Source organism: Schistocerca serialis, chromosome 8 (assembly GCF_023864345.2).
Source record: "Schistocerca serialis cubense isolate TAMUIC-IGC-003099 chromosome 8, iqSchSeri2.2, whole genome shotgun sequence".
NCBI lineage: Eukaryota > Metazoa > Arthropoda > Insecta > Orthoptera > Acrididae > Schistocerca > Schistocerca serialis.
In genome coordinates this window covers 569,782,301-569,800,202 of record NC_064645.1, presented here as the reverse complement: position 1 = coordinate 569,800,202, position 17,902 = coordinate 569,782,301, and the positions used below count along the sequence as shown (strand labels likewise).

The following is a 17,902-nucleotide window of genomic DNA, read 5'->3' as shown; positions in this document are numbered from 1 at the left end:
ATGATATGGTTAACGTTGCTCTGGAATATTATCCAAGTGATGCCAAATCAGGCTGATATTTACTCTGTTAATGAAAATTGTGAAAAAGTTAAAAATGCAAAATGATACACAACAAGATCAGTAAAAGCAGCAATCTCCTAATGGGAAAGGAGAACCCAAATTTATAAAGTGGTCTCACAAAATAATTCTCCTTACAACCAAAATGTGTAAAATGCCAGCTAGTGAAGGAAGTATGCACATGTATTTACTACACTAATCTGAAACTTATTTTTTTCCACCAAAAGCAGTGCCACAGGACAGAAGTACACAGAGATGGTGACCCGATGCTTTTGTTTAGATGTTTTTGCGTAGGTGTCAAGAGCCACAAGAGAAATGGTTGAAGAGTGTGCAGTGTGTCTTGGTGTTTAAGGGATGACCACTGAAGTGTTATCTGATGCTTTGCAGAATGAAGTTTCATGTTTCCATTGGCACACATCACAAATGTGAATATTCACAGAGGTTTCTCACTTTTTTGGAACATCACACAGTTTTACTATTGTCAGTGACCTCATTCATTACAGTGTACATGCATGCTATGCTGGCAGCATGATAATTGACAATACAGCATCTAGAGGTCATATATTTCCTAAACATGTGTATGTGACTGAAGGTGTAGCATCAAATTTTAAAAACCGCTTTCAGCTTTATGAGCCTGGAAAACACTGTACAGGAAAAAAAAAAAAAAAATGCATATTTTCTACAAGAGGTCATCGGAAAAGTGCATGTGATGGGGCACGAGGTCTCTGTAACGTTTGTTTGTTGGTTACATGTTCCATGGATCATTCAGCACGATAGATTGTAATGATGTGGAATGAATCACTTACCATTCACATACTGTTACATTCTCAACATTTCTAAGACTTTATTTATTTTTACAAAAGGACATACATATGTGAGTTAGTAATTCCTACCCACCACCTTTTACACGTAACAACAATGGAAATTCTGCAACAGATTCTACAGAATGGAAGGTGCTGCCACGGAGAAACTTTATCAGTTAGTTATCAAATTTTATTTCATATCACTGGGTAAATTATCAAAAATTTTTGTTGCAGCACTGTGTACCCCTTTTTTGCTAAAGAAACCTTAATGTGGAGTAATGAATAGTTTTTCCTTCTGGTGTTGTAATTATGTTCCTCATTGTTCCTTTTGAACTGTAGTGGATTATTAACAACAAACCTCATGAGGGAATAAATATAAAGTGAAGCCTTACAGTTTTGAAAATGGCTGTTATACAACAACCATATACTAGTTTCAATGTAAGATTAAACAGTCAACTGGTTGCACATAAACTTTAAGAACACTGTCTTGATGTTCCCAGCTGGCTACACATGGCAAAGGCGACAATGTTTTGTTTTATTTTTGACTTGAGCATTGCTGCTCCAAATTCTGACTATTGCTTTTTAGCAATGTAATGCTGATACCCCCAGTAGTTGTTGAAACCAAGGTCAATATACATAATGTTTATGTGCAACAGGTTTGCTTTCATACTGTGAAGCAGTAGTCAGAATGCACAACTCCTTAAACAGATGCCTACAAGATGATTTTACTTTTATTCTTATTCTTACAGCACTCTTGTGCTATGGGGGCTTTCTTAAAGAAGAGCTATCCCAGAACATTATTCCATACGACATTATCGAATGAAAATATGCAAAATATGTTAACTTACTGATTTGTCTCTCCCCAAGATTTGAAACAACTCCAAGCACAAATGTGGCTGAACGAAGTTGCCTTAGGGATTCCAAAATGTTTTTTTTCCCCAATTTAAATTCTCATCAATATAGACCCCTATATATTTTGAAGTTTCTACGCTATTCATTATTTCCTCACCATGTGTTGCACTCGTCACTGATGAAATACCTCTTGATATGCAAAAATGAATATGATGTGTCGCTTTAAAATTGAGGGTGAGACCATTTACAAGAAACTAGTACTTTGAAGAACTTTTTTGCCGTTTCTGTATGTATGCTTGGATTGATTCCAATACTAGTGTCATCTGCCAAAAGAACTGAATTCTTGCTTCTTGTATCCTAGACAGAAGATAGTTTCATATATGGGAAACAGTAGTGGACCTAAGATTGAACCTCGGGGGACCTCATACATCTAGCAACAAGATTTTATCTCCAGCGTGAAGCTCTTAATGCTATAAGAGGTGCTATTGGATTCGTATAGGTCATTTCAAAACTATTACAAAACATGGAACTCTTACTTCTAAATGAACGTACATTAGGGGAATTGGAAAAAAGATAATCTACTATGATGCCACTGGTAAGAATTCAGTGAAGTCCCTACTGGGTTGCAGCCTGGAGTGGCATATACATTCCAAGAACAGTTCTCCATGCAATGCAACCTGTCACTGTGTGTGAAATTCAGAGACCTCAGTATATTTTAGAAGACTTTGTTGTGAGTAACTCCATTTCTTGTCTCTGTGACAAGCAGTGGTGCGTGGGACAAATAATTAGTATCTCGCATGTGCTACAAGGTGTAACCGTCTCCTTATGATATCTCATGGTTCCGGCAAATTCTTTCAAATGGCCACCATCAACAGTTCAGCGTGCAGCTTCCACTTCCCGAGCATTGCTCTTGTTGAATCACCCTTGTCCATGTGCAAATTCAGCTCGGCTATACAAGACCAATGTGGAACAGATGGAAAAATATATGAACTCTTTTCAACAGTGTAACATTGATTGTTACAGTGTAGGCAATTTTAATTCAAGTAACGTCATAAATTATGACAAAAAAAAGTGAGTAATATAGGAACCAGAAAAGTGTGTGCACAAAGCTATTTTCTACATCTATTTTTTTAACATAATGTTTGAACAAAATGAACCATTGTTTTCCCACTCACTTCTAATGATGTAAAGTACTTACTCTGACTACGATATAGAAGTTCTGCATTACATTTACTCAATTTCAGCAATCAACTAAAATTTTTAAGTTCCAGGACTTTATCTGGGTCGACAGAAGCGTCCGATCCCACGCGTCGGCTTTGACCCGTGACGTAAGGGTGTTGTCGTGTGTGACGTCATGACGGCGCGGAGTTTGGTTTGAGTGTGGCTGTCTCCAGTTCTGTTTTATCTTACTTTATTTACTTTTCTGATCTGTTCGTTCTATCTCGTGAGATTTTTTCTAAAATTTAAAAACACTTATTACTTATTTTAATTATCTGTTTCCTCCAATTTATGTTTTAGTTTATTATATTTATCTTTCTGATCTGTTCGTTCTATCCCGTGAGATTTTTTTTTAAAAAAGACAAAAAATACTAATCAGCTACTGAAGCATCTTTATCTTCTATGGATTGCAGGGGTTACAACCCCTGGGGAGGTGGGTGGGTATTCATGCATGGCTGTCTTCACTTACACGTTGTAGCTACGCAAGGCGTCTAAATTTGTTTATATTTAGTTTGCCCCCCACCCAAAACACCCCATTTCCCGCGCTTGTCCCGTTGGCGTCATTAGGCTTCTTGTGGAAAGTGTGTGTGTTTGTTTTTGTTTCCGCCATATTTGTGACGTCCTTGGTCAAAGCAGACGGGTGGGATCGGACGCTTCCGTATTTCCCTTTATCTTGAGATTAGTTAGGTTTAATAAATTATGCACCACAAAATATTGCCCAATCTGAATGTACCTTCCATTAGTACAATGACCAACATAACACAATTTTGGGAATATTCAGGATGTGGGTTTCACAGTAAATTTTTCAAAACATACTTGTGAAGTTTGCTGAGAGTTACAGAATTTCGTAGCTCATTTTTCCGGACGAAATACGAAAAAAAGCTCAAAAGTGTGTATGGGTTAATTACATCTGACAGTATTGAACAAAGTTGTTATTAAAAATAATTTCAAATCTCTATCACTTTTAATTTTTTTATAATCATGTTTTTTTTTTACTCCTGTTTTAACATTTTTACAAATACTCTCATGTAGAGGGGTCTACAGTTTTAGCAAAGCATCACAAAATCAAAATATTTTAATTTTGGAAAGGTGTCTTCGGGAACTTCAACACATATGTTTTTCAGAAAACTTTAAAATAAAGATGTGACACAGTTGCTATTGACATGTATGATCTGAGATGAAACAGTCCTTTAAGAATAACAGCATTATGTTAAATTCGGAAGTTATTACTTACCTTGTAGCTAATGTAGAATGATAAAATCTCATATTGTAACACACTGGCAGGTGATACCTCTGAACTGCAGTTGATAAAGGAAGAGGGTGGCAACAAAATACAGATGCTACTTTCTCTCAACCAAACAATGTTGCCTTACGAACACAAAATTGCGACACATACGTATTGTTACTGCTGAATCACGACATTTCAATAATAAATGGAATGTCGATGCTTACCGATCGAATTTTAACAGTAAAAAGGTACATATTGTTTGCACAAACTTTTATGCTTAGTAATTTCTTAAAAGTACGTAAATTTTAATATTATTCTAGACATATAGGTTGCCCATTGAGTAGGAATATAATGTACCAAATTACCATGTGAGGGGCGCTGATAGTTACGCCATAACCAATCCCTTGAGGTGCATCCATGTAGGGGTTAAATTTCGCGTATTTTCCACGGTCCACTTGCTCCATAACTTCTTCCACAATCTTACTACGAATTATTCCATTAGCTGCACAGACAAACAATATACAATAAAATATTCTAGAAACACATTACTGAATGCCGGTGCGCAACTGCGAAACTGAAATAATTACCGCGTAAATTGCGGACCATGTCACTGTTATTTTTTCCGTGAGACCTCCAAGCCATCGCGAAGTGCCGGTTGAAGCTCAAGTAAAAAACACAACCTACAGCAACAAGAGCGAAGAAGTGAGTCATAGGAGCTGCTAACCTGCAAGATTTTGAAACCATTATATATGGTTTTATGAAGAAAAACATAGCAAGTTTCATATAACTACACTGCATATTTTACACAGTGACGGCTCTAATTCATTACATTCCTTACAATAACAGTCGCACTAACCTGCTATTGTACGTAAACTGTGTAACGGCAACTGACGACTTAAAATTTGTCCGACCATGACAGCAGCCTATCAAGCATATTGCGACGACGTATTTAGCACACGAAACAACTGAAATACGCAAAAATGTTGTAAATATTTACCAACCAGCAGCTTCTAATGCTAACAATACGATTGTGAATTTCCGCAGAACTACAATTTCAACTGCAGCAGCAGAACCGAAATTTCGCCAAAGATAGTATTGTGAGAATAATAACAGACGTCTCCAGTAATGTCACTTGCGGCCAAGGCATTAAAAATCTCCTAGCTTTACTAGTTCTTTGGATGTCCTGTATCGCCCGTAACCAACGAGTTAAAATTTTAACTCGTTGCCCGTAACAGTAAATAACGGAAGTGTGTATACTTTGAATTTCTCAGTGGAAGAAATCTCTCCAGACAGAAAAAATAAAGTTTGAAATCTCTCTGTCGCCTGTCCAGTCCCCTCAATAGGGAAAATTAAAATGTGGAAAAAGTTGGTTCGTGGCAGGCCGACAACGTAACAGTACCTGAAAGGTAGAATACCTTATTTAAAAGAATTGTAAACTCTCTTTTAAATGCAGTGACCTCAATTTTCTTTTGTAAACAGCGTTTTCACGATAGTAGGAGAGATTTCCGCCAACTATAATCACATGATTTTTTTATATAATCAAAATGCTCCGTCAGTTTTTAGGGTATACAAAGCTGTTCAGTATGACCAAGATTTATCGACATAAAGCAACTCTTAGAATGTGGGATACTAGGTTAAATCTGTAACGTCTCAAGATAATATGAATTTTTGTCTTGTTGGAATTTCAATGTCTGTTTTCGAAATTCTTGATTCAAGAGTTCGTAAACTATATGTCAAAATGTGGTACCCGAATTATTGCTTCTATAATAATAAGATTGAGGAATTTATATCATGGCATGCGAATCGAGAGTTTGGGTAGACTATCGATCTGATCATATGCGTGCTGTAAACTTGCTTGTGACAACTGTTTACTGATGACACAACAATCAAGGCACAGCACTCGATCTTTTTCCCGGGTACAGTTCAGATGATAACACGGCAGACAGGGTCGTACAACGTCTTTGGGCCGTGTCGAGAGCGTGGCCAGATAGGACCACGCCAAGGGCGCAGGCAAAGAGGGGGCGCAAAACTGCCAGGAAAAAAGTGCAAGAAAGAAAACTGGCTTAACAATCAGGAGAGGTACATTTAGGTTACATGTCCTTCTTGTTCCTACATTCTGCCTACGAGAAGGAGCCTTACCTCAGACCGCAATAATATTCTCGCACCTACAGCCAGTGCTTTTGCTCTGAAACATGAGCTGCTTCTGTGACAAATGTTCAGATTACTTACAGGATTGCATTCAGATAACGTCGTCGACAAACAGCAGCATTTCGACCCATGACTTTCAAAGTACAAGTGAAACGACAGATTGCTGTTCATGGGAACTGATTCCAGTTACATTTTTCAATAAAGCTGCATTCTCGTTAAATCCATTAACAAATTCACAAAATTTGCTAAATCTGTAGGAAAAACTACGGAAAGAAATTATTTTAATTTTACAAAAGTGGGGGCGGGCAACTTCGGCAGATCTGCCAATGATGTAGAACTGTTTCGGTACAGTTCTGACTGCTGAAGAGTCCTAAAACTGGAGTACATTGAACACTTCATGCCCTAGTCTCACAAAGACCTATATATGTGATTTCAAACAAGCAACAATGATCTGCTAACACCAGAAGTAATGTTTGTGCATACTAGATTGACACTCACCGTGTTGGTGGAAGCATTTCCCATTGTGTATGAGTTGGTATATTTTGCATATTTTCGCTTTGTTTATTGTTGAGAAATAAGGAAAGTCTAATTATTGTTTGCTGCCAGATAAGTTAAATCAATACGTTAGATAGTTCTGCCCGTAAAGAAGCTCAGGTATAGCACTGTAATATATCTCTTTCTAGCATACTATGCAGCACATTTCTTGCCGAGGAAATACATTGTGAGGATGTAGTCCAAGAAACTTAAGCATACGTTTTTGAAAATATTAGTATGTTCTTCTTTTATCAGTCTATGAGGTAGACCTACGCTACACCGAGCGAGGTGGCGCAGTGGTTAGCACACTGGACTCGCATTCGGGAGGACGACGGTTCAATCCCGTCTCCGGCCATCCTGATTTAGGTTTTCCGTGATTTCCCTAAATCGTTTCAGGCAAATGCCGGGATGGTTCCTTTGAAAGGGCACGGCCGATTTCCTCCCCTAACCCGAGCTTGCGCTCCGTCTCTAATGACCTCGTTGTCGACGGGACGTTAAACACTAACCACCACCACCACCACCTATGCTACGTCAGTCACTTTTTAATGATCTTTGCATTACTGTTAGCCCAGTATTGTTTCATTCTTTCTGATCTGGCTTTACTTTCTTCTACAGATATTTGGAGTATTCTTTGGTATTGATTTTCACTAGAATATTCTCTCTCTTATCTTGGGTTACTTCTTTTTCGCTTTCATTTGTGAGCATATTTTCTCTGACATGGAGTTCTTTTACGTCTGTGGGTAGATCGTAGTATGGCCTAGAGATGGGTCGAACTCGTTCATTCCCGTGAAGTACTTCATTCATTTCACTCTTTGCCGTGAAGCGTTCAAATGAAGTACACTCCTGGAAATGGAAAAAAGAACACATTGACACCGGTGTGTCAGACCCACCATACTTGCTCCGGACACTGCGAGAGGGCTGTACAAGCAATGATCACACGCACGGCACAGCGGACACACCAGGAACCGCGGTGTTGGCCGTCGAATGGCGCTAGCTGCGCAGCATTTGTGCACCGCCGCCGTCAGTGTCAGCCAGTTTGCCATGGCATACGGAGCTCCATCGCAGTCTTTAACACTGGTAGCATGCCGTGACAGCGTGGACGTGAACCATATGTGCAGTTGACGGACTTTGAGCGAGGGCGTATAGTGGGCATGCGGGAGGCTGGGTGGACGTACCGCCGAATTGCTCAACACGTGGGGCGTGAGGTCTCCACAGTACATCGATGTTGTCGCCAGTGGTCGGCGGAAGGTGCACGTGCCCGTCGACCTGGGACCAGACCGCAGCGACGCACGGATGCACGCCAAGACCGTAGGATCCTACGCAGTGCCGTAGGGGACCGCACCGCCACTTCCCAGCAAATTAGGGATACTGTTGCTCCTGGGGTATCAGCGAGGACCATTTGCAACCGTCTCCATGAAGCTGGGCTACGGTCCCACACACCGTTAGGCCGTCTTCCGCTCACGCCCCAACATCGTGCAGCCCGCCTCCAGTGGTGTCGCGACAGGCGTGAATGGAGGGACGAATGGAGACGTGTCGTCTTCAGCGATGAGAGTCGCTTCTGCCTTGGTGCCAATGATGGTCGTATGCGTGTTTGGCGCCGTGCAGGTGAGCGCCACAATCAGGACTGCATACGACCGAGGCACACAGGGCCAACACCCGGCATCATGGTGTGGGGAGCGATCTCCTACACTGGCCGTACACCACTGGTGATCGTCGAGGGGACACTAAATAGTGCACGGTACATCCAAACCGTCATCGAACCCATCGTTCTACCATTCCTAGACCGGCAAGGGAACTTGCTGTTCCAACAGGACAATGCACGTCCGCATGTATCCCGTGCCACCCAACGTGCTCTAGAAGGTGTAAGTCAACTACCCTGGCCAGCAAGATCTCCGGATCTGTCCCCCATTGAGCATGTTTGGGACTGGATGAAGCGTCGTCTCACGCGGTCTGCACGTCCAGCACGAACGCTGGTCCAACTGAGGCGCCAGGTGGGAATGGCATGGCAAGCCGTTCCACAGGACTACATCCAGCATCTCTACGATCGTCTCCATGGGAGAATAGCAGCCTGCATTGCTGCGAAAGGTGGATATACACTGTACTAGTGCCGACATTGTGCATGCTCTGTTGCCTGTGTCTATGTGCCTGTGGTTCTGTCAGTGTGATCATGTGATGTATCTGACCCCAGGAATGTGTCAATAAAGTTTCCCCTTCCTGGGACAATGAATTCACGGTGTTCTTATTTCAATTTCCAGGAGTGTAGTTCATTCATGAAGTACGGAAGCCTGGCGAAGTTGCCCAGTTCGCCGTTCAGCCGCGGCTACGCTCGCTTCGCCTCGCTCGTACAATAAAGCTTCGTAATACTTTATATTTTTACCAACAGATGGCCGAACTATGCAGTAACGTGCACGCAACGTTTTGCGTCTTACAGCGTCTGAGTTAACTTAAATACAGAATGGTCGAAGGGGACAAAGGAAAGAGAAACAGAGAAGCCTGTCACATATAAAGAAGGTATTACGTTTACTCTTGCTCGACATTTCCTCATGAAGCGCCAAAAAGAGTCTTCATTTGCCAAGTGAAACCTTATTTGTTGCATTTATGGACTGAAAACTAGGGCTACCAATGAAATGCAGTCCAAATTTATGTCCCTTTTAAAATTTAATCCAAAATAGAATGAGTATGTTTACCACTGTCACAAAGCCTATATACCTACGTTAAGTAATTATTCAGAAGTTTTCCTGGAGATTTTATTTTTATTGAGAATAATAACCCTCTAAATTCAAAACATAAACTGTCACCTGTAGTCACTGGTACGATTTCAGGTAAAATCCCTCTTTATTTTATTCGAAAGCAGTTTTTGTGTCTGTTCACGCTTATACAATGGCTAGCAACACGCGATCGCGTAAAAGTAGTGAAATTTGGGGTTTCTTCGCCGATTTAGGTTATGTGAAAGGAAAGTGCAACTGCTGTTCTTAGTGTATTTCACCGCGCGATTCGTCGACAGGGAGTACAGGGAGGATTGAAGTGAAGGGAGAATGAGTGACGTAGCGCCAATGTAGTGGGAGAGGGAGAGGGGAAGAGAGTGAGTGAACGAACTAGAAAAAAAGTGTGGAGTGTACTATCTGTGGAGAGTTTGAAGTACCAGTTCATTAAAATTGAGTGGTTAGTTCACACTTCACTGGAGTGAAGCGTTCATTTAAACGACTCATTCACGAGCTCCCCATCACTAGTATGGCCTGATATTTACAACTACCATAAATAAATAATGCAGTAGATACATCTGCGTAAACTTTATCAGCCACCAAGAACACACGCAACTGACTCAGACCAAGACTCAGGTCGTACTACCCACTCTCTTCACAGCCCAAAGATCTTTTTCTTCTCGTGGCCCAGGGTCTCTGGCAACTGTGTGGAGACTGATGCTCCCACAGAACCCTCCGCCGGGAATGTGGAGCTCTGTGGGATAGTTGCGTCCTCATGTGTGGTCGGCACAGCTGCGCTTGAGCAGTCATGTCGTTGCTGACACATTGGGAGACATGGCAGGACGTTTTTTTGTGGGGGCCGCACCTTGCATATGTTGTGGTGCGACGTCGGGTATAGCGGTAGGTGAGGAGGTGAAGGTGAAGGTGTGGTTGACTGGTTGTGTTGCGGCTGGCGCTTGAGTAGCCATGGCCAGCGCGTTTCCTGAGTGATTGTCATAATTGATGAATAGATTGTAGATGTGGTACGGCACCAGGTGCTGCAGGGGTTTTGTGGGTGGCCGTAATGTGACCTGGACAGCAAAGTTGGGTGTGGTGGTAGATCATTAGATCAGTCATTAAGAGATGACTGTGATGGTGGCAAACAGAGCTTGAATGTGATTTGGCTGACAATAGTGTCGCCCTTGGGATGCGATGCATCCAGAGTGTCTTGTAGGACCCAGTCATAATTGAGACTGGAGAGGGAGATTATCTTGGACTTACCGTGAAGCAAGATAACAAATGTCCGCAGTCCTTTTTGGAGTATCCAATAGTGGCTAGCGCACTATTTACTAACACTGCAGGTAATGGCATACCGACCTTGAGGTGTGCGTTGTTGTCAGGGAACGCCAATGGCTGTGGCATGAGTTGAGTGCTGTATTGAGACTGATGATGTGGCAGGTAGCGAGGAGGAAGTAGGCACCTTGTATGCTGTGACCATTTTGAAGTGATTGTTGACATCCGGCATTTGCACATGGCATGCCTATGAAATCTGGCTGTAAGTGTGAGGTGGGTGTGTGGCATGGGGTTGCGTCCCATTTGTCACAGCTGGCATTTGTGAAGCAAGCTCAAGTGTATGTGTGTGTGCTGTTGCAAGTTCAGCTTCTGATGCATTGATGTGGTGCTAGAGGTCAGAATTTTCATTGAGAATTAGTCATGCTTCTGTGAACCAGTCATTGTATTGCTGCTGAGTGGAGATAATGCTTTGAATCGTAGAGATGCACTGGCAATTTGTTTGTGTCATAGACTTTTGTGTAGAAACATGTCCTGCAGAATGATGTGTAATAGGTGAAGTCTTGGAGAACCATCCTCAAACCCAAGCCATGGTAGTGTGGTGTGTTAATGTCATATGCACTACACTGGGTGAAAGTTTGCAATGGCATAGGAAGTCCATGCTGATAATAGGCTTGCACACATCCATGACACAAACTGTGCATTGTAAATCCAATGTAAGCTGAACAGTGTATGCGATGGTGGAGATATCCGAGTCATCTGTGGAGTGTAGACTAATAGTCAATGATGGATCAAAACTGGGTGTGCTGTCATGGGGTAAGGAACTGAGACCAGAGCCCATATCCACAAGGAAGAATTGTTTCGTAGTTAGGTTTCGAATGAAGAGGCATTCATTCAGGGGTGCCATAGAAGTGACATGAGCCTGTGCAACATGCGAGGGTGATAGGCAACTATGTTTTGCTGAGCTGTCTGCCTAAAGGCAGTATGAAACCATCAGAATAACAGTTGTGAAGAGGTTGTGTCACTGCGCATTTCCTTGTCCTGTGGTAGGGGCAGGGTGTTCTTGCTGTGGCATGTTGGTGCTGGATGTGGAGATATAATGTCACCTTCAGGTTGTGTTGAGCTGGCTCTGATGGCAGTGGTTGGAATTGAAGACAATAACATCTGAGTGCTGCCTGTCATGTCATCATTCTCATTTATTAATTGATGGTAATGGATGATGGGGAACGTAAGGTTGGCTAGCATGAGTTGTTTGTCAAGAGGTTCAGACTCATTCATAATCATGACTAGTTGTAGTCCAAATGGTAGTTTAACCATCGTTAGATTCCATAATACCATGCCCAGTGTGGGGACACAGTCTATGGTTGCTTGGAGATGTCGCAAGATGTGTAGCTTTTGATCGGACATAGGTTTCTGTATTTGTTGTTCAGGGGTACATAGACACATTGTAGGATTGCGAACTTTACTGTGCTGTACTTGTTCATTTGGGGCAGTGACATTATGACATCACTAACGATTTCTGCTTGACCCACTAGATGGCAGAGTTAAGTAATGCATCTAGCATCATTATCAAGGACTCCTCGTGCCACAAAATAATTGTCAATCTTGATGAACCACAAGGTGGAATTGGCCACATCAAAAGGTGGAAATTTGAGGTGTGTACTAAGCTCCAGACACAAAGCGAAGGCTGAATTTTCAACATTGCCTCTTGCGGCAGGCAAGGAGGCTGCCGATTATGCATAGAGCCTGGTTTGTTGCAGCAGAATGGTGAGTATGTAGATGCTTGTGATTCATGATGGGGAAGATGAGGGAGACATGCATTTTGTGTCACATATATGTTGCACTAAGTTTTGAACAGGAACACTGCCCATAAACGCACTGTCTTCCAAATCTAAAAGCAGGTCCTTAGTTTGAGGCAACATGCCTGCCATTGTTTGTGACACACAAATGGTTGTTGCGGGGTGCTGTCGAAATGTTCCCATTGTATACACAATGCAGAAGGCACAGATGGTGTGAAAATGTTCCTACAAACATTCTGGGATCAATGTCCACTGGTAATGCTATTAATAATGGAGTTTTACTCACAGTGTGAGAATGGATTCATAAATGGTAGGCACTGCTGATGTATCAAAGGTTTGATGATGTTGGTAGGGGCAAGTCTCGAGTTCTCGGTGCACTTGGTTTTCAATACTTTTTATGTACACTGAGAACACTTCACATCCTGCACTGCAATCCAGATTCAGTGCACTGGTCAGAATGTTTTGTGATAGTGATAGCCATATTGTCATGATGAAAAGTGGCAAAAATTTGAAGAACTGTGCATTTCATGACTGACATGGAGCATCAATGTGGATAGATCACAGTATGAGCTGGTACTTATGACCACCATGAATAACAAATGCAGTGTATATCTAAAAACAAAGATGATGTGACTTACCAAACGAAAGTGCTGGCACGTCGATAGACACAAACAAACACAAATATACACACAAAATTCTAGCTTTCGCAACCAACGGTTGCTTCATCAGGAAAGAGGGAAGGAGAGGGAAAGACGAAAGGATGTGGGTTTTAAAGGAGAGGGTAAGGAGTCATTCCAATCCCGGCAGTGGAAAGACTTACCTTAGGGGGAAAAAAGGACGGGTATACACTCGCACACACACACATATCCATCCACACATATGCAGTGTATACATTTACATAAACTTCACGCCGATCACCCGCCACCCTACCTAAAACCTCTTTCCTCATCACCTTAGCCTGACCCACAACTTCTTCACTTTTGAAGGCCAGACATACCAACAATTAAAGGGAACAGCCATGGGTACCAGGATGGCCCCCTCGTACGCCAACCTATTCATGGGTCGCTTAGAGGAAGCCTTCTTGGTTACCCAAGCCTGCCAACCCAAAGTTTGGTACAGATTTATTGATGACATCTTCATGATCTGGACTCACAGTGAAGAAGAACTCCAGAATTTCCTCTCAAACCTCAACTCCTTTGGTTCCATCAGATTCACCTGGTCCTACTCCATATCCCATGCCACTTTCCTTGACGTCGACCTCCACCTGTCCAACGGCCAGCTTCACACGTCCGTCCACATCAAACCCACCAACAAGCAACAGTACCTCCATTATGACAGCTGCCACCCATTCCACATCAGACGGACCCTTCCCTACAGCCTAGGTCTTCGTGGCAAATGAATCTGCTCCAGTCCGGAATCCCTGAACCATTACACCAACAACCTGACAACAGCTTTCGCATCCCGCAACTACCCTCCTGACCTGGTACAGAAGCAAATAACCAGAGCCACTTCCTTATCCCCTCAAACCCAGAATCCCCCACAGAAGAACCACAAAAGTGCCCCACTTGTGACAGGATACTTTCCGGGACTGGACTAGACTCTGAATGTGGCTCTCCAGCAGGGATACGACTTCCTCAAATCCTGCCCTGAAATGAGATCCATCCTTCATGAAATCCTCCCCACTCCACCAAGAGTGTCTTTCCGCCGTCCACCTAACCTTCGTAACCTGTTAGTTCATCCCTATGAAATCCCCAAACCACCTTCCCTACCCTCTGGCTCCTATCCTTGTAACCGCCCCCGGTGTAAAACCTGTCCCATGCACCCTCCCACCACCACCTACTCCAGTCCCGTAACCCGGAAGGTGTACACGATCAAAGGCAGAGCCGTATGTGAAAGCACCCACGTGATTTACCAACTGACCTGCCTACACTGTGATGCATTCTATGTGGGAATGACCAGCAACAAACTGTCCATTTGCATGGATGGACACAGGCAGACAGTGTTTGTTGGTAATGAGGATCACCCTGTGGCTAAACATGCCTTGGTGCACGGCCAGCACATCTTGGCACAGTGTTACACCGTCCGGGTTATCTGGATACTTCCCACCAACACCAACCTATCCGAACTCCGGAGATGGGAACTTGCTCTTCAATATATCCTCTCTTCCCGTTACTCACCAGGCCTCAATTTCCGCTAATTTCAAGTTGCCGCCACTCATACCTCACCTGTCATTCAACATCATCTTTGCCTCTGCACTTCCGCCTCGACTGACATCTCTGCCCAAACTCTTTGTCTTTAAATATGTCTGCTTGTGTCTGTATATGTGTGGATGGATATGTGTGTGTGTGTGTGCGAGTGTATACCCATCCTTTTTTCCCCCTAAGGTAAGTCTTTCCACTCCCGGGATTGGAATGACTCCTTACCCTCTCCCTTAAAACCCACTTCCTTTCGTCTTTCCCTCTCCTTCCCTCTTTCCTGATGAGGCAACAGTTTGTTGCAAAAGCTGAATTTTGTGTGTATGTATGTGTCTGTTTGTGTTTCTATCGACCTGCCAGTGCTTTCGTATGGTAAGTCACATCATCTTTGTTTTTAAATATATTTACATAAACTTTATTAGCCAACACAAATATATGCAACTGCCTCGGATCAAGACTCTCTGTACAGTTCAAGGATCATTCTCTGCTTGTGGCAGAAGGTCCCTGGAGAGTGCATCATGATTGATACTCCCACAAGTCCTTCTCTGTTTCCTTAAATGAATTTAGTTTGGTTTTTCTGCTGTGGAAGCAGTCAAAAATTTTGGGGTAGTCAATTTGGGTTCATTCTGAGGATATATCCATAAAAATCAATTCTTCTTTTCCTCATTGTGTCTAAGAATTTTTTGGTATGGGGTTTCATTCCTAATATGGTTTAGTTTGTCGTTGTGGAGTGTGGGCTTAGGATTTTTCTTAATATCTTCCTTTGTTTGATCTCCAGCCACAGAATTTGGCCATGATTGGTGATAGACAGTGTTTCATCTCCAGAACAAAATTTTCATTCTGCAGAAGAGTGTGCACTGATATGAAACTTCCTGGTAGATTAAAACTGTGTGCCGGACCGAGACTTGAACTTGGTACCTTTGCCTTTTGCAGGCATGTGCTCTAACACTGAGCTACCCAAGTACGACTCATGACCCGTCCTTACAGGAGATGAGGTACTGCTGGAAGTAAAGCTGTGAGGATGGGTCATGAGTCATGCTTGGGTAGCTCAGTGGTAGAGCACTTGCCCGTGAAAGGCAAAGGTCCCAAGTTTGAGTCTTGGTCTGGCACAAAGTTTTAATCTGCCAGGAAGTTTCAGTGTTTCATCTGTATACAGGGCTTCTGGTTAGATCTAGACAGCTGTTTCACTCCCCCATCCCCACCGCCCTCCCCGCACACACACCTATCTCTGTATTTTTCATCAGCCTTATGACTGTTTGATGGAACCCACCATGAACTCCTGCCCTGTGCAATCACTTCATCTTAGAGTAGCACTTGCACCCTAAATCCTCAATTAGTTGTTGTTGATGTGTGTTTCAATCTCTGTCTTCCTCTACAGTTTTTACCCTCTACAGCTCCCTCTAGTACCATGGAAGTTATTCCCTGATGTGTTAACACACATCCTATCATCCTGTCCCTTCTTCCTCTCAGTATTTTCTATATGTTTCTTTCTTCAGCAATGTTGAGGAGAACTTATTCATTTCTTAGCTTATCAGTCCACCCCATCCCTGGCATCCTTCTGTAGCACCACATCTCATATACTTTAACTCTATTTTGTTCTGGTTTTCCTGCAGTCCATGATTCACTACCATACAATACTGTGTTCCAAACATACATTCTCAGATGTTCCAGTATTCAGCATCCTTCTGTAGCACCACATCTCACTTGCTTTGACTGTCTTCTGTTCTGGTTCTCCTACAGTGTCTGCCCCCATTAGCTGAATGGTCAGCACGGCGGAATGCCACGCCAAGGGGCCCGGGTTCGAATCCTGGCTGGGGCATGAGATTTTCTCTGCTCAGGGGCTGGGTGTTGTGTTGTCCTCATCATCATTGCATCACCATCTCTGACATGCAAGCCGCTCAATGTGGCATCAACTGCAATAAGTACTTGCCCTTGGCCAAACTTCCCTGAACGGGGGACTCACAGCCCACAATGCCGTACGCTCATTTCCATTTCTCCTGTTAATGTCTTCTTTCTTACTATACAGAAATTTCTTCCTCAGATTAAGGCCTTTGTTTGACGTTAGCAGAGTTCTTTTGGCCAGGAATGCCCTTCTAGTGACTTATGCCAGCTAACACTTGAATTGCAAATACAGATTTGTTAAGGCGTTTCTGCAGTTCTGTGGTGTGCTCCTACCAACTGGAAAAAAAAATAAAAATTACATGTCCTACATCCACGAGGATATCTTCAGCACGGATCTATGGAACGAAAAACTAATGTAATCTAGAACTCAATGATCGACCTATCAGTCATGGACAATGAAGCATACTTAGTGTGTAATGTCTTTAAGATTACTTACTTTTTTTCTAGCAGCTTGAAGCACAGTTCTCAATTATGACATGCTTTTGTCAATGTTTAATTATTGTGAAATGAAGGTGGATTATTCAAGATAGTGTTTTATTTAGTTAGAGTAGGTGTCCACGTACCTTACAAGCAAAAGTCCCGCAATGGCGAGCCAATAAAACGAATGCAAGTGTATTCAGAAGTGCTACTCAATGACTAATGTCAATACCAACAATGATGGCAAGCAAGAGGTAATATAGCAGAGCTCACCAACCATACAGTACGCTGACGTAAATTGATCAACTGTTCAGCACTTTTGGGCGTTTACAACACCAACTAAGGGTATGACTCTTACCCACTTCAAATTGCCACCATTGTGGTGAACAAGACCAGAATTATGGTTCAACAACCAAAGAGCATTTTCCAACAGCATAGCATCAAGGATAGTGCATATTCATTTGACTTTACTGTGGCATACTTAAATGAAACACATATAGTTCAAGTGGAAGAACTCTTGCAAACTCAGTGATACATTGAATTAAAAACTGTCTCATCAAAGATTTCTCACTTATGGTGCAGATATGGCTCCAGAGACTACTTGGAGATGAACAATTAGGAGACAAATATCCCAAACAGTTATTGAAGGAACTTAAGTTGTTGGCACAGACAGATTTATTGCCAGAAAATTGCATCCACATGTTGTGACTCAAATGACTTCTGCCTAACATTCAGATTATTTGACCACCTAACATGGAGTTGTATTTCAGCATTCTGG

At 42.6% G+C, this 17,902-nt stretch overlaps 1 protein-coding gene across 10 annotated transcripts in view; it reads right to left on the bottom strand.

The window, feature by feature from the left end:
* LOC126416035 (protein-L-isoaspartate(D-aspartate) O-methyltransferase) overlaps positions 1 to 5,332 on the bottom strand; it is a 48,206-nt gene extending 42,874 nt beyond the window's left edge. For 3 of the 10 annotated variants that reach the window (XR_007575398.1, XM_050083499.1, XM_050083498.1), the window contains exons 1-3: positions 5,015 to 5,323; positions 4,746 to 4,838; positions 4,524 to 4,660 (exon numbers count right to left, since the gene is read on the bottom strand). Coding sequence is in view for 9 of the 10 variants with exons in the window: in XM_050083499.1 (XP_049939456.1) it covers positions 4,524 to 4,660; positions 4,746 to 4,838; positions 5,015 to 5,072 (288 nt within the window). In the remaining variant the exon portion in view is untranslated. Of the gene's footprint in view, positions 1 to 4,523; positions 4,661 to 4,745; positions 4,883 to 5,014 lie in introns of all 10 variants that reach the window. The other 7 variants (XM_050083495.1, XM_050083496.1, XM_050083493.1 and 4 more) reach the window with 6 other exon arrangements.
* Between the last annotated feature and the right edge of the window lie 12,570 nt (positions 5,333 to 17,902).